The sequence below is a fragment of the Littorina saxatilis genome, linkage group LG13 (assembly GCF_037325665.1).
Source record: "Littorina saxatilis isolate snail1 linkage group LG13, US_GU_Lsax_2.0, whole genome shotgun sequence".
In the NCBI taxonomy this organism is placed as follows: Eukaryota; Metazoa; Mollusca; class Gastropoda; order Littorinimorpha; family Littorinidae; genus Littorina; species Littorina saxatilis.
Window position 1 is genome coordinate 3,793,119 of NC_090257.1, and position 18,553 is coordinate 3,811,671.

Consider the following 18,553-nt stretch of genomic DNA (forward strand, 5'->3'; position numbering starts at 1 on the left):
AATTGCTTGTTTTTTTTCTTCTTTTTTTCTCTCTTTCCTTTAGGAATGTAAGGATGTCTTTGCCACAAGTGGGCATGTTGAATAGAGAACCGCTTCCCTCTTTTTACATTTAAGCAGTTAAAAGTTGGATGCCTATGTGACGGGTGCAGTGGCGTACGTAGTGGATTGGCCTTCCACTGTATCTTTTGGCTTTTTAACCCTTAGGCTGGTTGTCGCGACATATGTCGCGCTGTTTTACGTATACTGTCACCTGGTTGTCACGACATATGTCGCGCTACTGGCTCAGTCTGTTTGGTCGGTTCCGATTATCTCCCATGGATGCGAAAACCTACATGACCATTTTTCTGTATTTTTTTCTCTGTTAATTCACCAGTGGCTATGTAACATGTGTTACAGAATTGCACCTGTGTAAGGGTTAAATATGTAAAACAATATACATATATGTTTAATTTTTTGGATTGATTGATTTAATTTTTATTTATTTATCTATTTATTTATTTATTTGTTGTTTGAATCATTCCAGTGTCCAGAGAAGCAACCAGAGGTAAGCCTGGACCTGCGAGTGTGCACAGGTTGTCGGGAGGAGATGATCACACGGCAGGTACAGCGTCACCACGGGGAAGAAACTCCGTCAGGGCTGGGCATGCTGGCAGAGTTGTCCGCCCTTCACAATAAGTTCTCCGTCGCCGAGACCAACGTGGATACTCAGCTGAGAGACGTGAGTCAGATATCAATCAATCAATCAATCAATGAGTCTTATATCGCGCATATTCCGTGGGTACAGTTCTAGGCGCTCTGCAGTGATGCCGTGTGAGATGAAATTTTATACGGCCAGTAGATTGCAGCCATTTCGGCGCATATTTACCTTTCACGGCCTATTATTCCAAGTCACACGGGTATAGGTAGACAATTATTAACTGTGCCTAAGCAATTTTGCCAGGAAAGACCCTTTTGTCAATCGTGGGATCTTTAACGTGCACACCCAATGTAGTGTACACGGGGGGAGGTTCGGACACCGAAGAGAGTCTGCACACAAAGTTGACTCTGTGAAATAAATTTCCTGGGATCGAACTCGCGCTGAATACAAATCCAGCGCGCTACCAACTGAGCTATATCCCCTGCTACCTGTGATGAAAAAACACTTGGGCCTACCCCAAAAATGTCCCTTCATTGCAATTGGCCTGGCATGACAGGTATATATTTGAAAAGAGAAAAAAAGCAAAGGGAAACAAGAAGGTGTCCTTTCAAGGGAGGTGTCTGCTAATCCAAGGGGTAACGGGTGGGGATGTGGGGTAGAAGTTTCTAAATGTTTTTTTATTGTTCACAATTCAATGATCTCGTGCCTGACATTTTTGTTCTTCTGCAATTTGTCTATGGCGCACAGTACCAAGAGATCGTGGACTCTTTGGAGAACAACAGCCGTTCGTCTTCCGCTCTCACCACCAGCCACTCTACTACCTCGCTCAACGGGGGAACGACAGGTGGCGCCGCCCCGCAGAGCAACATGCGTACGCTGGCCAAGGCGCAGGAAGACCTCAACGACTATCTGGCACAGCACGTGCTGTTGGTTCAGCGACTCAAACGTCTCAAGCAGGAGACAGAGTCCCAGAAAAGGCTCTTGCAAAACTACATCCGGGTAGGTTTTGCAGCTGGTGGATTTTTACTTCTTTTTTTACATTTAGTCAAGTTTTGACTAAATGTTTTTACATATACAGCGAATCGAGACGAGGGTGTGGTGTATGTATGTGTGTGTCTGTGTGTGTGTGCGTGTAGATCGATTTCGAGAAAATGACTAGGCCGATCTTTATGAAACTTTACATAAACATTCTTCCAGATAATATCCTCAGACCATTTTTTCTTTTGTTGGATGAATGTCTTTGATTACGTCATATCCGGCTTTTAGTGAAATTTGAGGCGGCACTGTCACGCCCTCATTGTTCAACCGAATTGATTGAAATTTTAGTAAAGCTATCTTCGACAAAGATAAAGATTAAGATAAAGTAATTTCGCCTTACGCGACTTGTTCTTTTTTGTGTGTGTGCTGCTCTCACACCGCCCCATCCCAGCATCCACTGCTCCATCCATACCTGCATTTTGTTCTGCAGCTGGAGGTTTTTTCAGCAGTCCTGCTAGTGTCTTATTCCCCTTTGTGTGTACGCACGCAAGCACAAGACCAAGAACGTACGAAAAAGATTCTGTAGTCCATGTCAAGAGTTCAGTTGATTATAGATTTACAAAAACACCCAGCATGCATCCCCTGGATTTGGAGAATTATTGCGCAATTGGCGTGGGAAACATGGCCATAAATGTACATGTAAAACCCAACTTTGTCTACGAGTGTACACAGGGAGTCGCAACTTAAGAACACAGAAGAAGAAAAAAAAGAAGAAGAAAAAAAAGAAGAAGGTATGTACATTTAAATAAAAAGAAAACACACCAGTAACCAGGTTAGGTACGTTTAAATCAATATTTCGGCATGTAACTGCCTTCTTCAGGATGGTATGGAAAGAATGGAATGACGGCATGTGATATACAGTGTAATGAATTGTTATGATGATTAATGACGTCATAATATTTCTCGCGCGTTCTTTCTTTCTCTGGCGTTCTCTGTCTCATTTCTCCCTCACACACACACACACACACACACACACACACACACACACACACACACACACACACACACACACACACACACACACACACACACATATCTGTTTCGTTTTTTAATTATTTCTGTGTTGTATTTGTTGTTTTACTCATATTTTGAAATTTTCTTATCAGGCCAAATGTGACTTCTATCTGGAGCATATGTCGACATTCCGGCGAATGAAGAAAAAGCTCGCAGAATCATCGCCTCCTGAGGTTCTGGAGTGCATCCAAAAAATTATGGATAGAAATGTAAGTGCATGTGTGTGTGTCTGTGTGTGTGTGTGTGTGTGTTTGCCACATTATTTTGAGGCTGTGTTTTTATTCTTTAAACTCACACTGCACATTAGAGTCAAACTGAACTGTCCCAATGAGACCTTCTGTAATTAATTTCTTTTTGTAATAAAAAAAACCCATTAACTGTTTGATGAGCAATTAACTTGTGAACAAAATGTTCACTCGTAACTGGTGCAAACAAACATTTATTTTAGAGTCAAGAATATGATTTATAACCAAAGTAATAATTCCTCCGAAAACGGCGTATGGCTGCCTAAATGGCGGGGTAAAAAACGGTCATACACGTAAAATTCCACTCGTGCAAAAAACACGAGTGTACGTGGGAGTTTCAGCCCACGAACGCAGAAGAAGACCAAAGTAATGTTTTCAACTTCACATAATTATAAACATGTGCATGCATCGACCATTGTACAAGCACATGTGCTATTGTTCTTTTCCTCTCCCATTCCTTTACAGGAAACTGACAAGATCAAATGCAGGAGCTGTTGTGTGTCTTGAACTTGAACAAACCCAGGGAAGGGAAACCATTAATTTTGATTCCCGGCCATGTTGCGTTGAAGATTTTTTTGGACGGGAACAAACCCAGTGAAGGGAAACCATTCATTTTGATTCCCGGCCATGTTGCGTTGAAGATCTTTTTGGACGGGAACAAACCCAGTGAAAGGAAACCATTCATTTTGATTCCCGGCCAACGGATACTATTTCTCCAGAAACGACTGCAAGTTACCTTCCTTCATGTGCAGACTATCACGAAACCTCAAAGACCGCTCCAAACGGTTGCACATACTACAGGCACTGGTACACTTAACGACACACATGTCATAATAATAATAACAATAATCATAATAATACAAGAATTTATAACGCGCACATATCTCACCACAAGGCGACTCAAGGCGCACTCATACTTAATCAGTTTTATGTCATACAGCTGAAACCGCCCTGGCGACCCTGTTTCCACAACAACCACCTGTCCATTATATCCCCCCCCCCCCCCCCCCACAAAGGATGATCTCATTCAATAGGAACCACCTGTCCATAAAGACCACTTTCGGTTGGTCCCTGGGGTGGTCGTTATAGATGGGTTCAGCTGTATTTTGGTTAGAGCACACTCATATAGACTTACGCATAAATTACATGAAGATGACAAGGCAACAACACAAAGAGAGACACGGCACTCAAAAGTAAGCATGGCAAAGAAAAGAAAAATTTCAAATAATAATTATGTACATGGCTATTTACAACTGCTCTGATTTAGGCTGGCGGGTGAGGTGGATGGTGGTGGTGGTGGGGGGGGGGGGGGGGTTGTAGTGGGGCACTGTAGTCTGAGCAAGCAGCTTTTTCAAGGAAGCAAGATTTCCTGCTATACTTATCAAGATCGCCAGTAGTGTCCCTGTGATTTCAGCAGCCGGATGGGTACGTCAGTCAAAAGATATTCCCCCAAATGAAAGTAAATGTACATAGCAAAACTGTGGGAATTTTCTGTCATTATACTTCGCTCCTGATATGTCTAATGGGCGTTTTGCTGACTAGATACAGCTTGTGATTTTACGATAGATTGAATCATCCTGTAAATATCCTGAAAAAGATTGTTTCTCACAAGTGAAATGCAAAATGATACAGGGCTATAGCTTATTAGTTTATGATGGGCATATTAACTCATTCTGTAAATATATTCTGAGGAAGACAGTGAAATGATCACCAGAGTACATTAAGCCGTGCAAAACACTGCTTATGATTTTACGATAGACTGATTGAATCATCCTGTAAATTAATATATTCTGAGGAAGACAGTGTCTGGCAATATAGTGTTCACCACCGTACACAGTAACACAGCTTATTATTTTACAATGGACAGATTGAATCATGCTGTATATATATATATGTATCCTGGTGAAGACAAATATTCACCACAGCTCCAGTGATGCAGCTAGTATTATTGTATGATGAACTGATTGAATTATTCTGTAAATATTCTGAGGAAGACAGTATCTTACAAGAGAAATGACCCACCCAAGTGCAGTATGTGATACAGCTTTTACAACGCACTCATTGAATCATCCTGTAAATATGTGAGCCTGCATGGGAAAACCAGGCTAAATGGGGAAAACTTTACGGTTTTACTTTTTGATATGATATGAAACTTCAGACTTTGACAAATATTTCGACAAAAAAACCAGAATTGATCTAACTGTAACAGTTTATTCACTGAATGCTGTTTTGAAATAAACATGTGAAATCCTTTGGGGATGATGAAGGGGGATCATCAATAAAGCGATTTAGCAGTAAATCTGAAGATTGATAATTTTATCCCTTCTGACCTGTTTCCATTGTAGCCGAAAATAGCTCGCTGCGTCTTTAGCCGGGTTTTCCCATGCAGACTCACATATTATATTCAGAGGACGATAATATCTTCTTTTTACAGCAGATTGAATTGTTTGGAAAATACATTCTGAGGAAGACAGTCCTTTTTACAAGTGAAATAATAACCACAGTGCCATATGAAGCAGCTCATGATTTAATTTATAATGGAATGATTGAATTGTTCTGTAAATGATTTCTGAGGAAGACAGTCCTTTTTACAAGTGAAATGATAACCACAGTGCCATAGAAGCAGCTCATGATTTTACAATGGAATGATTGAATTGTTCTGTAAATGATTTCTGAGGAAGACAGTCCTTTTTACAAGTGAAATAATAACCACAGTGCCATATGAAGCAGCTCATGATTTAATTTATAATGGAATGATTGAATTGTTCTGTAAATGATTTCTGAGGAAGACAGTCCTTTTTACAAGTGAAATAATAACCACAGTGCCATATGAAGCAGCTTATGATTTTACAATGGAATGATTGAATTATTCTGTAAATATGTTCTGAGGAAGACAGTCCTTTTTACAAGTGAAATAATAACCACAGTGCCATATGAAGCAGCTTATGATTTTACAATGGAATGATTGAATTATTCTGTAAATATGTTCCGAGGAAGACACTGATCTCTTACAAGTGAAATAATTACCACAGTACAAATTACAAAACAGATTACGATTTTACGATGGAAAGTGAATTATTCTTTAACAAAAGTCTGAAGAAAACTTTAGTATTTGACAAGTGAAATGATCACCACAGTACAGTGATCGATACATCCTGCGATTTCACGATGGACTGATGGAATCATATATTTTTTGAGAAAAATGAGTCTCTTAGGGCTACAAGTGATAGGATCACTAAAGTGCAGTGATAAATAAGTAGCACAAAAAGAACAGCCTCTGCTGAAGCAGCGCAATATAATACAATGTAGCAACATTTATTTGCAGACTGTTGTGAATAATTGAATGATACTGGCAGTGTGGAACTTAAAACTGAACACACACATATGACACAGTTTGTGAAGTTATTGCAACGGACATTATTACAAAAACATTTGTAAAAATTTGACCATGGAATGAGATGAAATGAAGGAGGGAGATCGATGCTTGTACATATATATGAGAACTATGGACAGTTAAATTGCCACAAGGAAAGAAGGGAAAGTACTAACCAGTTGTGTGAAATTTTTAAGTGATTTTGTTCTTAAATCAGTTTTGATCGGAGCTGATTTTCAGACAAAAGTATTCACTTGTTACTTGTTATAGTGGGCAGAGTTCTAGTCAAAAATGCACAAATGCTGAGTATCGAATATCAGAAATGCCAATACAGTGGAACCCCCCCTTAAAAACCTTGACAAATCTGAGAGAATCAGGTCTTAAAAAGGAGGGGGTCTTAAAACGGGGGTCAATTTACAGAGGTTATGAACAGAACGTCTGAGAAAGGAGTGTCTTAAAAAGGAGGACGTCTTAAATTAGGGTTCTACTGTATAGACAAAACGCACAAACACTGGGTTTGCAAATTGCCTCGCTTCAAAATGATCTCAAGAAATCAAACAAACAAATTACGTTTGTTACCATATGCATTTGAAGCAAGACATTCTTTGACACAAGTGGAACTTTGAAACAAGACAATGTAGCAGTGTGGCTTTTGTACAGACATTTTGTGCTGCCTCTACCTGTGCTAGTGCATCTGCTGAATGAAAGTGGCACATAGTGTGAAATTGACTCCTTACATGCCGACTGCAGTGATGTTATACGGATTTATTTTTCCAAAGCAAATTTGATGTAATGGCAACACACATGTTGGCCTTTTTGTTTAAGTGTCAGACAGTCTTTGGTGTCATGGAGAACAACATTGTTGCCAAAGTGTTGGCAAAGTTTTCAGCGATTTGAAATAAGTTTCGATGTACGTTTCACTACCAGCGGATGCTAAACGAGAGTCATGGAACTGCAGCAGATGATGTGTAGAATGTGTAACCACTGTAGCCCTCTTGAGCTAGCTGACCTCAGGACGATACCGGACCGTCATTGATTGGAAGAGAAATGTTCAGATTTGTGGAGTGGTATGTGTGATTTTGTTTCCAGCTTTTGTCATGCGGTTGTTTGCACTTGGGGGTGGGGGGTGGCTGTTTGCTATGGCTCTTTTGTGTCTTTGCTCGCTTGGCTGTGTTTGCTATTAGCTGCTTTGTAAGAAAGCGACATTTATTGTGTGATGGGGTGGAAGGAGGAGGATGAAGTATTCTTGATGTAGTAGGTAGGCAATGTACGTAGGTGAAGTATGCACCCAGTAGAAGTCCCCCCCCCCCCCCCCCCCCCCCCCCCCCCTACGTAAGGAGTACAACATGTATGTAGGTGCCACTTTAGTGTCTTGCACTGAACGAACAACACTTGCATTTGTCATGGACTTCACACATATGTAGAATGGGATTGACAAGAGTTTTAGACTGACGGATCTCTTAATTGATGCCAGGTACATGAAACTCTGGAAAACCATGAATGCTGTTTCACATTTCTCTTTAATTCCTGTTCCTTTCCTCTCCTCCTCAACCCTGGCCAAAGACCAGGTGGCCACACAACAAGTACAATGCAGTCTACATATCATGCTGTCTCTATGATATGTGACCCTCCACCACGAAATGAGTTGCATGTCACCTCGCGCGGTTCTGCGCTAGGCTTAATATAAGTCCGGGGAGTGTATGGTAACAGTGGGAGGATCACCTTAGTCACAGGCTTATAACTCAAACAGTTTTCGCTCTTTTCTAAAACGGTTTTCATCACTGGATAGAGCATAAAAAACCCTTTAGGAAAATGTAAAAACATGAAAATCATGCAAAGGTGACATGCGACTCATTTCGTGGTGGAGGGTCACATATCAGAGTGCAAAACAAGTACGTCCTCCCTGTCTTAGATTGTTCTCAGTTCTCCCAAAAATCTCACTTGCACATGCATGTATGGAAAGGGTTTGGGGTCACAACCACCAATCAGAAGTTAGCTAACAAAACGGATCAAGGCTAATACATCGCATCTAGTTGGTCAAGACAAGTTAACAAATCGCAATCTTACAAACACAAGACTTAAAACCCGACATGGAAGAGGGAACTGGTACCCTAACATCCTCCACTGCATGGACTTGTGATCCTAGGGTCACGGGTTCGAATCCTGGCCGGGACAGACAGCGGGCAACTTTATGTGCAAACTCAGAGACGGTATCCATGCATGTTCCGCCCCCATGTCGATCACCACTGTGGCAAGTAAAAGACCATGGCCATTCTGCCATAAGTGCAGATGGCTGATTACCTCTAAACACGCATCCACCTGTGTGTCTCATCTAAAGTCGGGGTAACACCTGGGAACATGCCCCTAATGTTTTCACCGTTACGGCGTAGAACAGCATTATTGTTCATCGTCTTACACCAGCTCTTAATTAATGAGGCTTTGATCTGAGGGCATGATGCATTGACAACAACACAAGAAATTAGATCCATCTACCTCTCTCTCTCTCTCTAGGAGAGGCAGCTGGGGATCAAAGACTACGGCTTCAAGGATGACACTGCTGACAGCTAGCTTAATAAGCGTTTACGATCTACAGGTGTCAGATGGAGTTATTGGACCTGTGCAAAATTATCTCAAAATGTAGCAAATTAGAACAAATATTGACGTTGGACTAAACATAAAGCGAACAGCAAAACTTACACAAGACACAGATGACAGAAAAACATGATGATTAGTATCAAGTCTTGGCTAATTTTTATTTTATAAATAAACAACTTTCAGAGCAGTTTTTGAATCCTTATTTTACCTAACACGGTGCTTTAATTTCCACGAAGTTTTTTTAATCGGTGAACGAATAATTTTGAGCTTACATTTCAAGGTTTATCTTTATACTGTATTTTGTGCAAATGTTTTACAATTGAAGCTTGTGTGTGTGTGTGTGTATGTGTGTGTGTGTATGTGTGTGTGTATGTGTGTGTGTATGTGTGTGTGTATGTGTGTGTGTGTATGTGTGTGTGTGTGGTTATGCTGTTGCTCTTTTGCGTCTGTAATTGCATAGTTGTGTTAGAAGATGCTTTGTAAGGAAGCATGCCGGAAAAATGTCTGAGGTAATGTTTATACGAAACTGCCTTTATGGTAACATATTTTAAAGATTGAGGTGCTTTATTTCCACTAACAGCTTCTTTGGATGAGACAGAATGTTCTTCTCCAAAGACCATGTGTACCCTCTGTGTGTGTGTGTGCCTGTGTACGTGTGTGCCTGCATATATTTTGTGAATGCTTGCAAGCATGTGTGTGTGTGTGTGCATTTTGTGTGTGCTTCCGTGCATATGTGTGTGTGTGTGTGTGTGTGTGGATGTACGTTTTGTGAAAAACATTTTCATTGAAGTTTGAATGTTATACAGTGTTTTGGTACGGATGAAGCTTTGTTTGTAGATATACTATACTTTATCTAGGGGCTGGGGTTTTCATACTGCATTTGTTTTTCTGTGTGAAGTATAGGAATTGATGTCTAGAATGGCTGGAAAGGTTGGGGTTTTAAACAAATGAGAGTATTTTCAGCTGAAATGGAATTGATTTATAACAGATAAGCCTAGAAATAACAGGATTGTAGTCTTCAATAACACAGCGCGTTGTCTTCAGCTACAGTAGATCCTTTATTTTAAGATACCCCCATTGAAGAACCCCCCCCCCCCTTTTTGAGACCTTATACTTTTCCACATTCTTTATTCATTAGCTTTGTAAAGAACTTAACCTCCATTTTAAGACTCCTTTCAAAGACTGTGTTCTAAACATGTCTTGGTCCATGTGTTTTTCAGGCCATTATCAGTGCCCACCTGTACCTCCGACAGCTTGTGTACGAGACCATTCACCTGTGTGACAAATACGAACTGCAGGAGAAATCGGCACAACTCCTTGTGTCGTTAGAACAGGTAAGATTTTCTCTTTTTCTCATTTCACCCAATGCCTCAGAACCAGAGTGCAGTTCCGGTAACGGTCGCTTCAATCAGCAAACTCACTTCCCTAATTTGTGCTGAGAGACGCTATAGTGTGACTTGAGTAGATGAGAGCGAGCATTTGCTTCATTTGATTTTTCAGTTAAATCTCATTGTAACGGGAAAGGAGACCATGCAGGAGGTATAAAGGTTAAGGCCGGCCTTCATTGAGCCCAAATTTGATGTAATTCGCAAAGTCTTTTTACCAAAATTGAAGTGCCCAAGCCATGTGCAACAAGCTTTCTGAAGTTCCTTTCTTTCTTTCTTCGTTCATGGGCTTAGACTCCCACGTTCACTCATGTTTTTAGCACGAGTGGATTTTTACGTGTATGACCGTTTTTACCCCGCCATTCAGGCAGCATACGCCGATTTCGGGGGAGGCATGTTGGGTATGTTTGTGTTTCTATAACCCACCGAACTCTGACATGGATTACAGGATCTTTTCCGGGCGCACTTGGTCTTGTGCTTGCGTGTACACACGAAGGGGGTTAAGTCACTAGCAGGTCTGCACATAAGTTGACCTGGGAGATCGGAAAAATCTCCACTCTTAACCCACCAGGCGACAGCGACCGGGGTTCGAACTCACGACCTCCCGATTAGGAGGCCAACGTCTTACCACCACGCCACTGCGCCCGTCTGCTTTCTGAAGTAAACTTAGCGAGGTTGACGTTGTCCAACTAAGATCAGGCTTTAGGGCCTTTACTACCTCTGGTAATTTGACCACTGTCTGTGGACACAAAGAATTGGATCAGATCTGCTTGCTGACATGATGGAGTTAGCTATAAATTCTGAAGACTGTTTAAACTGAAGGTTTTCAAAATGTCAGATTGCAAACACCTGCAGTCTCTGTTCATTATGAATTGAGTGTCCAAAGGACAGAAAGTTGTAGCCAGGGAAAGTTTCAGACAAGTTCACTAACTGCCATGCCTGCATCTCGCACCTATGCTAAAAATAGAACTTGTAGGTGCAAAAAAAGAATAGAAAAAAAAGTCATCAACTGTTTTACTGTTTTAGCTGAAAACCATGCCACAAGTCAAATCTGTACAGAATTTTAGAGTAAAATGGAAACAAAACAGAGAACAAGGTTATTGCTTGCTTTAAGCGGGGAGATGGAGAGAGAGAGACGTGACGGCCTGTTGCTTGCTTTGTGCAGGAGATAGAGAGAGACGTGACGGCCTGTTGCTTGCTTTGTGCAGGAGATAGAGAGAGACGTGACGGCCTGTTGCTTGCTTTGTGCAGGAGATAGAGAGAGACGTGACGGCCTATTGCTTGCTTTGTTCAGGAGATAGAGACGTGACGGCCTATTGCTTGCTTTGTGCAGGAGATAGAGAGAGACGTGACAGCCACAGAGAGAGACGTGACGGCCTATTGCTTGCTTTGTGCAGGAGATAGAGAGAGACGTGACAGCCACAGAGAGAGACATGACGGCCTATTGCTTGCTTTGTGCAGAAGATAGAGAGAGACGTGACAGCCACAGAGAGAGACATGACGGCCTATTGCTTGCTTTGTGCAGGAGATAGAGAGAGACGTGACAGCCACAGAGAGAGACGTGACGGCCTGTTGCTTGCTTTGTGCAGAAAATAGAGAGAGACGTGACGGCCTGTTGCTTTCTTTTTGCAGGAGATAGAGAGAGACGTGACGGCCTGTCTGCAGAAAGAGAAGGAGGACGTGGGCCAGCACTTAGAGCTGATGAAGGAGATGATACGAACGCAGATGAAGGTCAGCTTACTAGTTATCTCCCTTGTTTCTTTTGTTTTACATCCTGTGCATGGCTTTCAGAGTGAGAGGCTTTCCTGACCCATCTTCAGTTGGCCTTTGGTTTACTCCTAATTTTAAAAAAACAAGTCGCGTAAGGCGAAATTACTACATTTAGTCAAGCTGTCGAACTCACGGAATGAAACTGAACGCACTGTATTTTTTCACCAAGACAGTACAGCTTCGTCAATCCCCACGGGAAGGAAATCGCTCACCTCCCACGTGCAAAACGCAGAGAAATTAACACGCCAGAATAGCGCGGTAGAGTATTGTGCTAAGCAGGAAAGCGCGCATTCCTGCTTTCTTGTTAACTTTCTGAGCTTGTTTTGAATACAACCTATCATATCTATATGTTTTTGGAATCAGGAAATGATAAAGAATAAGATGAAATCATTTTAATTTTTAGATCGATTTCTTAAATTTTAATCGTAAGACTAATTAATCTATTTTCGTTAATTGTGATCACATTTTAAGAGTAAACATGACATGTGTATATATTTTTAGATTCAGAATGTGATGAAGAATACGATGCAATCAATTTTAAATCTGTTTGCGAAAAATCGATTTTAATGACATCTTTAATGAGCAAACTCATCAATAAATTTTTAAGCCTCCAATCTGAAATGCAATACCAAAGTCCGGGCTTCGCCGAAGATTACTTGACCAAAATTTCAACCAATTTGGTTGAAAAATGAGAGCGTGACAGTGCCGCCTCAACTTTCACGAAAAGACGGATATGACGTCATCAAAGACCCTTATCAACAAAATGAAAAAAAACGTCTGGAGATACCATACTCAGGATCTCTCATGTTAAGTTTCATGAAGATCGGTCCAGTAGTTTTCTCTGAATCGCTCTACACACACACACACACACACACACACAGACACACAGACACACATACACCACGACCCTCGTCTCGATTCCCCCTCTACGTTAAAACATTTAGTCAAAACTTGACTAAATGTGAAAAGGAGGATCCTATTTGACTATATGTTCATAAATGTTATTCGCTAATGCCGGGGGCTTGGTAGCTCAGTTGGTAGGGCTCTGAACTTGTGATCCGCGGGTCATGGGTTCAAATCCGGGCAGTGACAGACAGGGGTCAACTTAATGTGCAGACTCAGAGACAGTATCCATGTTCCACCTCCATGTCACCACTGTGCCATGTAAAAGACCTTGGTCATTCTGCCATTACCGCAGGTGGCTGATTAACCCTAAAACGCGCTCACACGTCCGTTGCAAGCTAAATTCCACTGGGAGGAAGCGACCCGAATTTCCCAGCAATGGGACAAAGTAATAGAAATAAAAAACTGAAAATGAAAACATCTTTGTTGAAATGTTCACCTAAACAGTATCCACAAAACAGGCTGACAAATTCTCAATGTCAGACTCCGTATCTTTTGTCTATGGTGTATGGTTTTGAAAGTGGCCCTTGAATTAATTTGAGTAGTGTAGTTACATCCCTTGAGCTACTGCATAACTCCTGCCTCACCCCCCTGTGTTTCTGCTTTGTATGGTTACCTCCCTTTAACTGAATGTGTACTTTGTGTGTGTGGCGTTAAGTTCATTGCACACAGAAGAACTCTTACATCTCCAGTCCTATAATGATGTGAACACACTGATTTCTTTCAGGAGCACAAGCTGATTCGGCCGTCTCGTCGCTCAGTAAAAGAACACGGTCGAGCTCATGTGCAACAGATCATGTTGGTACGCACGCGAGATATTCTGGATCAGGTTACATTGCAGCTGAGGTTCAAATCCGCCAACCGCAACTTTTCCAATACAAAACAGGCCCTGGAACAGACCACTAAACTACTCTCTGCTGCATGATGATAGTCCGGTGGTGTCTGATAGTGTATAGTTGTTATAGAGACTGATGGTGCTGTAGGTCACAAGTGTGTTTGTGTCTGTATGTGTGTCTGTATGTGTGTGTGTCTGTGTCTGTATGTGTGTCTGTATGTGTGTCTGTATGTGTGTCTGTATGTGTGTCTGTATGTGTGTCTGTCTGTATGTGTGTCTGTATGTGTGTCTGTATGTGTGTCTGTGTGTGTATGTGTGTGCATGTGTGTGCATGTGTGAGAATGCATGTCTGTGTGTGTCTGTGTGTGTGTGTGTGTGTGTAAGTGTGTGTGAGAGAGAGAGTGTGTGTGTGTGTGTCTGTGTGTGTGTCTGTGTGTGTGTGTAAATGTCTATGTTGGTAGGTGTGTATGCGTGCCTATGTGCCTGAATATGTGTGTCTATGTATGTGTGGTTGGTTGACTGGTTGACTGCCTGTTTGGTTTGGTTGTTAGGCACAAAAAAAAAAGTCTGTTTATGGTAGCATAGGCAAAAAAAGATAGGGTCAGTAGGTCGGGATTTATTTATTTATATTTTTTTTCCAAAAAACAATATTTTTAAGTTATTTTGCCAAAAAACAGACTTTTTTGTTTCTTTATTTCTTTTCCCAAATGCCAAAAAAAGTCTAGGGTCGCGGGAAAAAATAGGGTCGGTCGGGATACTGTAAACAGACTATTTTTTTAGGGGGGGCCTTAGGTTAGTTGATTGGTTTGTTCATTGACTGGCTCAGTAGATGTTTACAAACAGGGCATCCTCAGTATCTGTGATTTGCTATAAGGAAAACTGACTTGCTGCCTGTTATGCCGGTTGACATGCAGGGCAGCACAACAGGGAAAAGCAACACCGGCACGGTTGGCCTAGTGGTAAGGCGTCCGCCCCGTCATCGGGAGGTCGTGGGTTCGAACCCCGGCCGGGTCATACCTAAGACTTTAAAATTGGCAATCTAGTGGCTGCTCCGCCTGGCGTCTGGCATTATGGGGTTAGTGCTAGGACTGGTTGGTCCGGTGTCAGAATAATGTGACTGGGTGAGACATGAAGCCTGTGCTGCGACTTCTGTCTTGTGTGTGGCGCACGTTATATGTCAAAGCAGCACCGCCCTGATATGGCCCTTCGTGGTCGACTGGGCGTTAAGCAAACAAACAAACAAACAAAGGGAAAAAGCAAAGGTATTAATCCTTTTTCACTTGAACATGTTAAACATTTATTTCTGACACAGAGATGTGGGTCCCTTTCAGACAATAGGCCACATTTATTTCTCTACTGTTCTATTGTTCATTTTGTTTTGTGTGGGCTTTGATAAAAAGCCATTGAGGTCCAAGTTTGTCAGTATGTATCCTTAAATATGATGTGAAGAAATACTACTCTTGGATGTTGTGCCTGGATTTTTCTTATTGACAAAACAATACATTCACAGATATTTCGACCCAACGGTCTTTTAAGTGAACAGACAAACAAATATTCACACAAAATATTAAAAAAAACAACTAAAAAAAACAAAAAAACGAGCATTCGTTCCACGTTCGGCTTCCTGACGAGTGGACGTAAACTGATAGAACTATCAAGATAAGTTTTGTGTGAATATTTGTTTGTCTGTTCACTTAAAAGACCATTGGGTCGAAATATCTGTGAATGTATTAATGTTTTGTCAATAACAAACGTTCCAACAACTTACCTTTCTTGTATTTTTATGCTGAAGTTTGGAACGTTGGAACGTTGGAACGTTGGCAGTCTCTTGGTGTTTGGATCTGGATTTTTCTGTCATAAAAACATAAAAGTCATTTCAAGTTTTCCAAGAAAAGGCTCATATGTTAGTGCAGCTATAAAGGGTGCAATTGTTTCATAATTGCAACTTTTTTTTCTTGAAAATGAGGTTGTTTTCAGCTATCATTAGTACTGGTTATACTGGTGTGTGTGTGTGTGTGTGTGTGTGTGTGTGTGTGTGTGTGTGTTGTGTGTGTGCGTGTTGTGTGTGTGTGCATGCGTGCATCCGTGAAAATATCAGATGATAGTAGCAGTTTGTAATGGTGAACATTGACTGTTCTGATCAAAATAACATTCCTTTGACATTGTATGCCATATGGTAGAAAGAAACATTGATACAAGTTTTACATGATGTTCGTTCCCACGCCAAAAGAGTGATTAATTATGATGGGTCACGATCACATTGCTTTTGCCCTTTCTTGTTGTTGATGTTTTGACTGGATTGTTAATGTTATAAGTGTTGCCCTGTTTGCTTTTTTACCTGTTGTTGCTGCAGCTGTTAAATCTGGATTCAAGCATAATATGTCATTGTTATTCTAGACTTGTTCTTGTTTCATGTGCAATTTAACAGAAGATTAAAGTTAATGTTGTCACTTTTTTCTTTATTGAGCTTAAAGGTCACATTATTGTTACTACTTAAAACAGAAAAGTATGTAGAATGTTTAAAAATCAGAAGTTATTGAAGTGCTTGTTGCAAATAAATGTCTCATTCATGATTTTTCATGTATATTTAGATTTCAACAGCAGTCATTTCTTATGGATGCATGGGTGTTACTGGGAAAATTCAAAAAACCTGAAAGGCAGGGGTCCAAAATGCTCAAGTTTGAAAGAAAGTTTCTGGACACCGACGAAACCAAATCATAATAAGCAAGATGGCGGCAAATCCAAGGGAGCGAACCGAGAAAGCACGCGAACCGGTGTCAAAAGTCGTATCGGAACCGCTGCTCGTTATTTCAACTTAGCAAAACGAAGCTTTTTTTTTTATTTTTTTTTTTATAAAACCCGGAAAACCGGAATTTCCGGCTTCAGATTTTTTCAAAAACCGGAAATCCGGCAAAAGCCGGAAGAGTAACACCCATGTGGATATAGCATTTGTATTTGATTTTGTATTTACGCCATATGCCTGAAACTTGAATTGTGCCAAAAATGCACTGACATTCATGAAGCAAAGTCTCAGATGTTCAAAAAATTTTCTGAATCTATAATGTTTTGGTTGATCTCAGGATTTTTGAATGTAAAAAGGTCACAAAGGAATCATGTGTTCAATAACAATTAATGACTGTATGCAGAAAAGGTTTGTTGTAGTTTTTTCATTTAATATCCCTATTTCCTGTAATGAGTCGTTAGGGACATTTAGTACCCCCCACGGGTTAGGGGGAAGAATTTACCCGATGCTCCCCAACATGTCGTAAGAGGCGACTAACGGATTCTGTTTCTCCTTTTACCCTTGTTAAGTGTTTCTTGTATAGAATATAGTCAATGTTTGTAAAGATTTTAGTCAAGCAGTATGTAAGAAATGTTAAGTCCTTTGTACTGGAAACTTGCATTCTCCCAGTAAGGTCATATATTGTACTACGTTGAAAGCCCCTGGAGCAAATTTTTGATAAGTGCTTTTGTGAACAAGAAACAATTAACAAGTGGCTCTATCCCATCTTCCCCCTTTCCCCGTCGCGATATAACCCTTCGTGGTTGAAAATGACGTTAAACACCAAATAAAGAAAGAAAGAAATCCCTGTGACTGAGTATCTGTACATACCGGCTGAGATTTGATGTTGACCTGAATGACCTTGATCGGCTGATTAATTTGTATGTATGTGCTCAAAAAGGTGTGGAAGAGGATAGAGGTGATTGATAATCTTTGTGAAGAGTCTTTGAGAACTTACTAGTCTATTTTGTATACATTTAAGGCCAAAAAAAGAAGTCTGTTTACGGTAACATAGGCCAAAAAAATAGGGTCGGTAGGTCGGGATTTTTTTTTTTTTTTCCCCCCAAAAACATATTTTTACGTTATTTTGTTTTTTGTCCCAAATGCCCAAAAAAAGTCTAGGGTCGCGCGAAAAAAATAGGGTCGGTCGGGTTACCGTAAACAGACTAACAACGGGTTTAAACCTTGAGCAGTCCAAAAACCCATCCGTTGGATGAAATAGCACAGTATCAATAATATACAAGCTAGGCCAGAGTATTTTTCTAACTTTAAGTTGTAATTATTGTAAAAGGTCCTGTACTCACACTTTTTGGAGTAAGGTTTATGTTTGTTTTTGGTACTGCAGATGTGTTTTATATTGGCGACGACACATTTTATTATGTGAAGAATGTTTTATGCTTAAGATCAACGTCTTCTTTGAAACAGCTTGAGGATTTGACGAAAGGATGAAAAAGTAATAACACGCAGAAATTATACATGTATACATGTGCCTTTTGTAATGTCTACATGTATAAATATTGAAAGCAGTGATTTTGATTTTGCTTAATTGTCTGTCTGTTTGTTGTTGGTGGTGGTCTTCTTTTAAAGTTTCAATGTTGAAAACACACATTTACAGTGCATGTTGTAGTGTGGAGAAAGGTTTGCAATATGCCGTATCAATCTATGATCTATGGGCAAACAGTAATCTTTGAAATACTGTTAGGTGATATAGTTGGTTAGTCACACTGAATTGTTAGTATCCTGCTCAGCCTCTTAGAGGTTAAAAAACAATAACCAACCAACTGCACAGCCTCCTTCCTTCCACTTGATTTTAAGGTTAAGACCCTTCACGCCACCCCACCCCCGGTTACACATACACACACACGCACGTGCGCGCGTGCACGCACACACACAAACACACATACACACACACACTCTCTCTCTCTCTCTCTCTCTCTCTCTGTCTCTCTGTCTGTCTCTCTCTCTCCTCTATCTCT

General features: G+C 40.8%; 1 protein-coding gene across 5 annotated transcripts in view; it reads left to right on the forward strand.

The window, feature by feature from the left end:
- Positions 1-18,553, forward strand: part of LOC138946304 (uncharacterized) — a 40,750-nt gene that overhangs the window by 7,908 nt on the left and 14,289 nt on the right. For 2 of the 5 annotated variants that reach the window (XM_070317842.1, XM_070317843.1), the window contains exons 7-12: positions 524-718; positions 1,385-1,636; positions 2,782-2,898; positions 10,123-10,236; positions 11,920-12,018; positions 13,688-18,105. In XM_070317842.1, the coding sequence (XP_070173943.1) occupies positions 524-718; positions 1,385-1,636; positions 2,782-2,898; positions 10,123-10,236; positions 11,920-12,018; positions 13,688-13,885 (975 nt within the window). In that variant the 3' untranslated portion in view covers positions 13,886-18,105. Of the gene's footprint in view, positions 1-523; positions 719-1,384; positions 1,637-2,781; positions 2,899-3,399; positions 4,205-10,122; positions 10,237-11,452; positions 11,561-11,919; positions 12,019-13,687; positions 18,106-18,553 lie in introns of those variants that run through there. The other 3 variants (XR_011449235.1, XM_070317844.1, XM_070317846.1) reach the window with 3 other exon arrangements.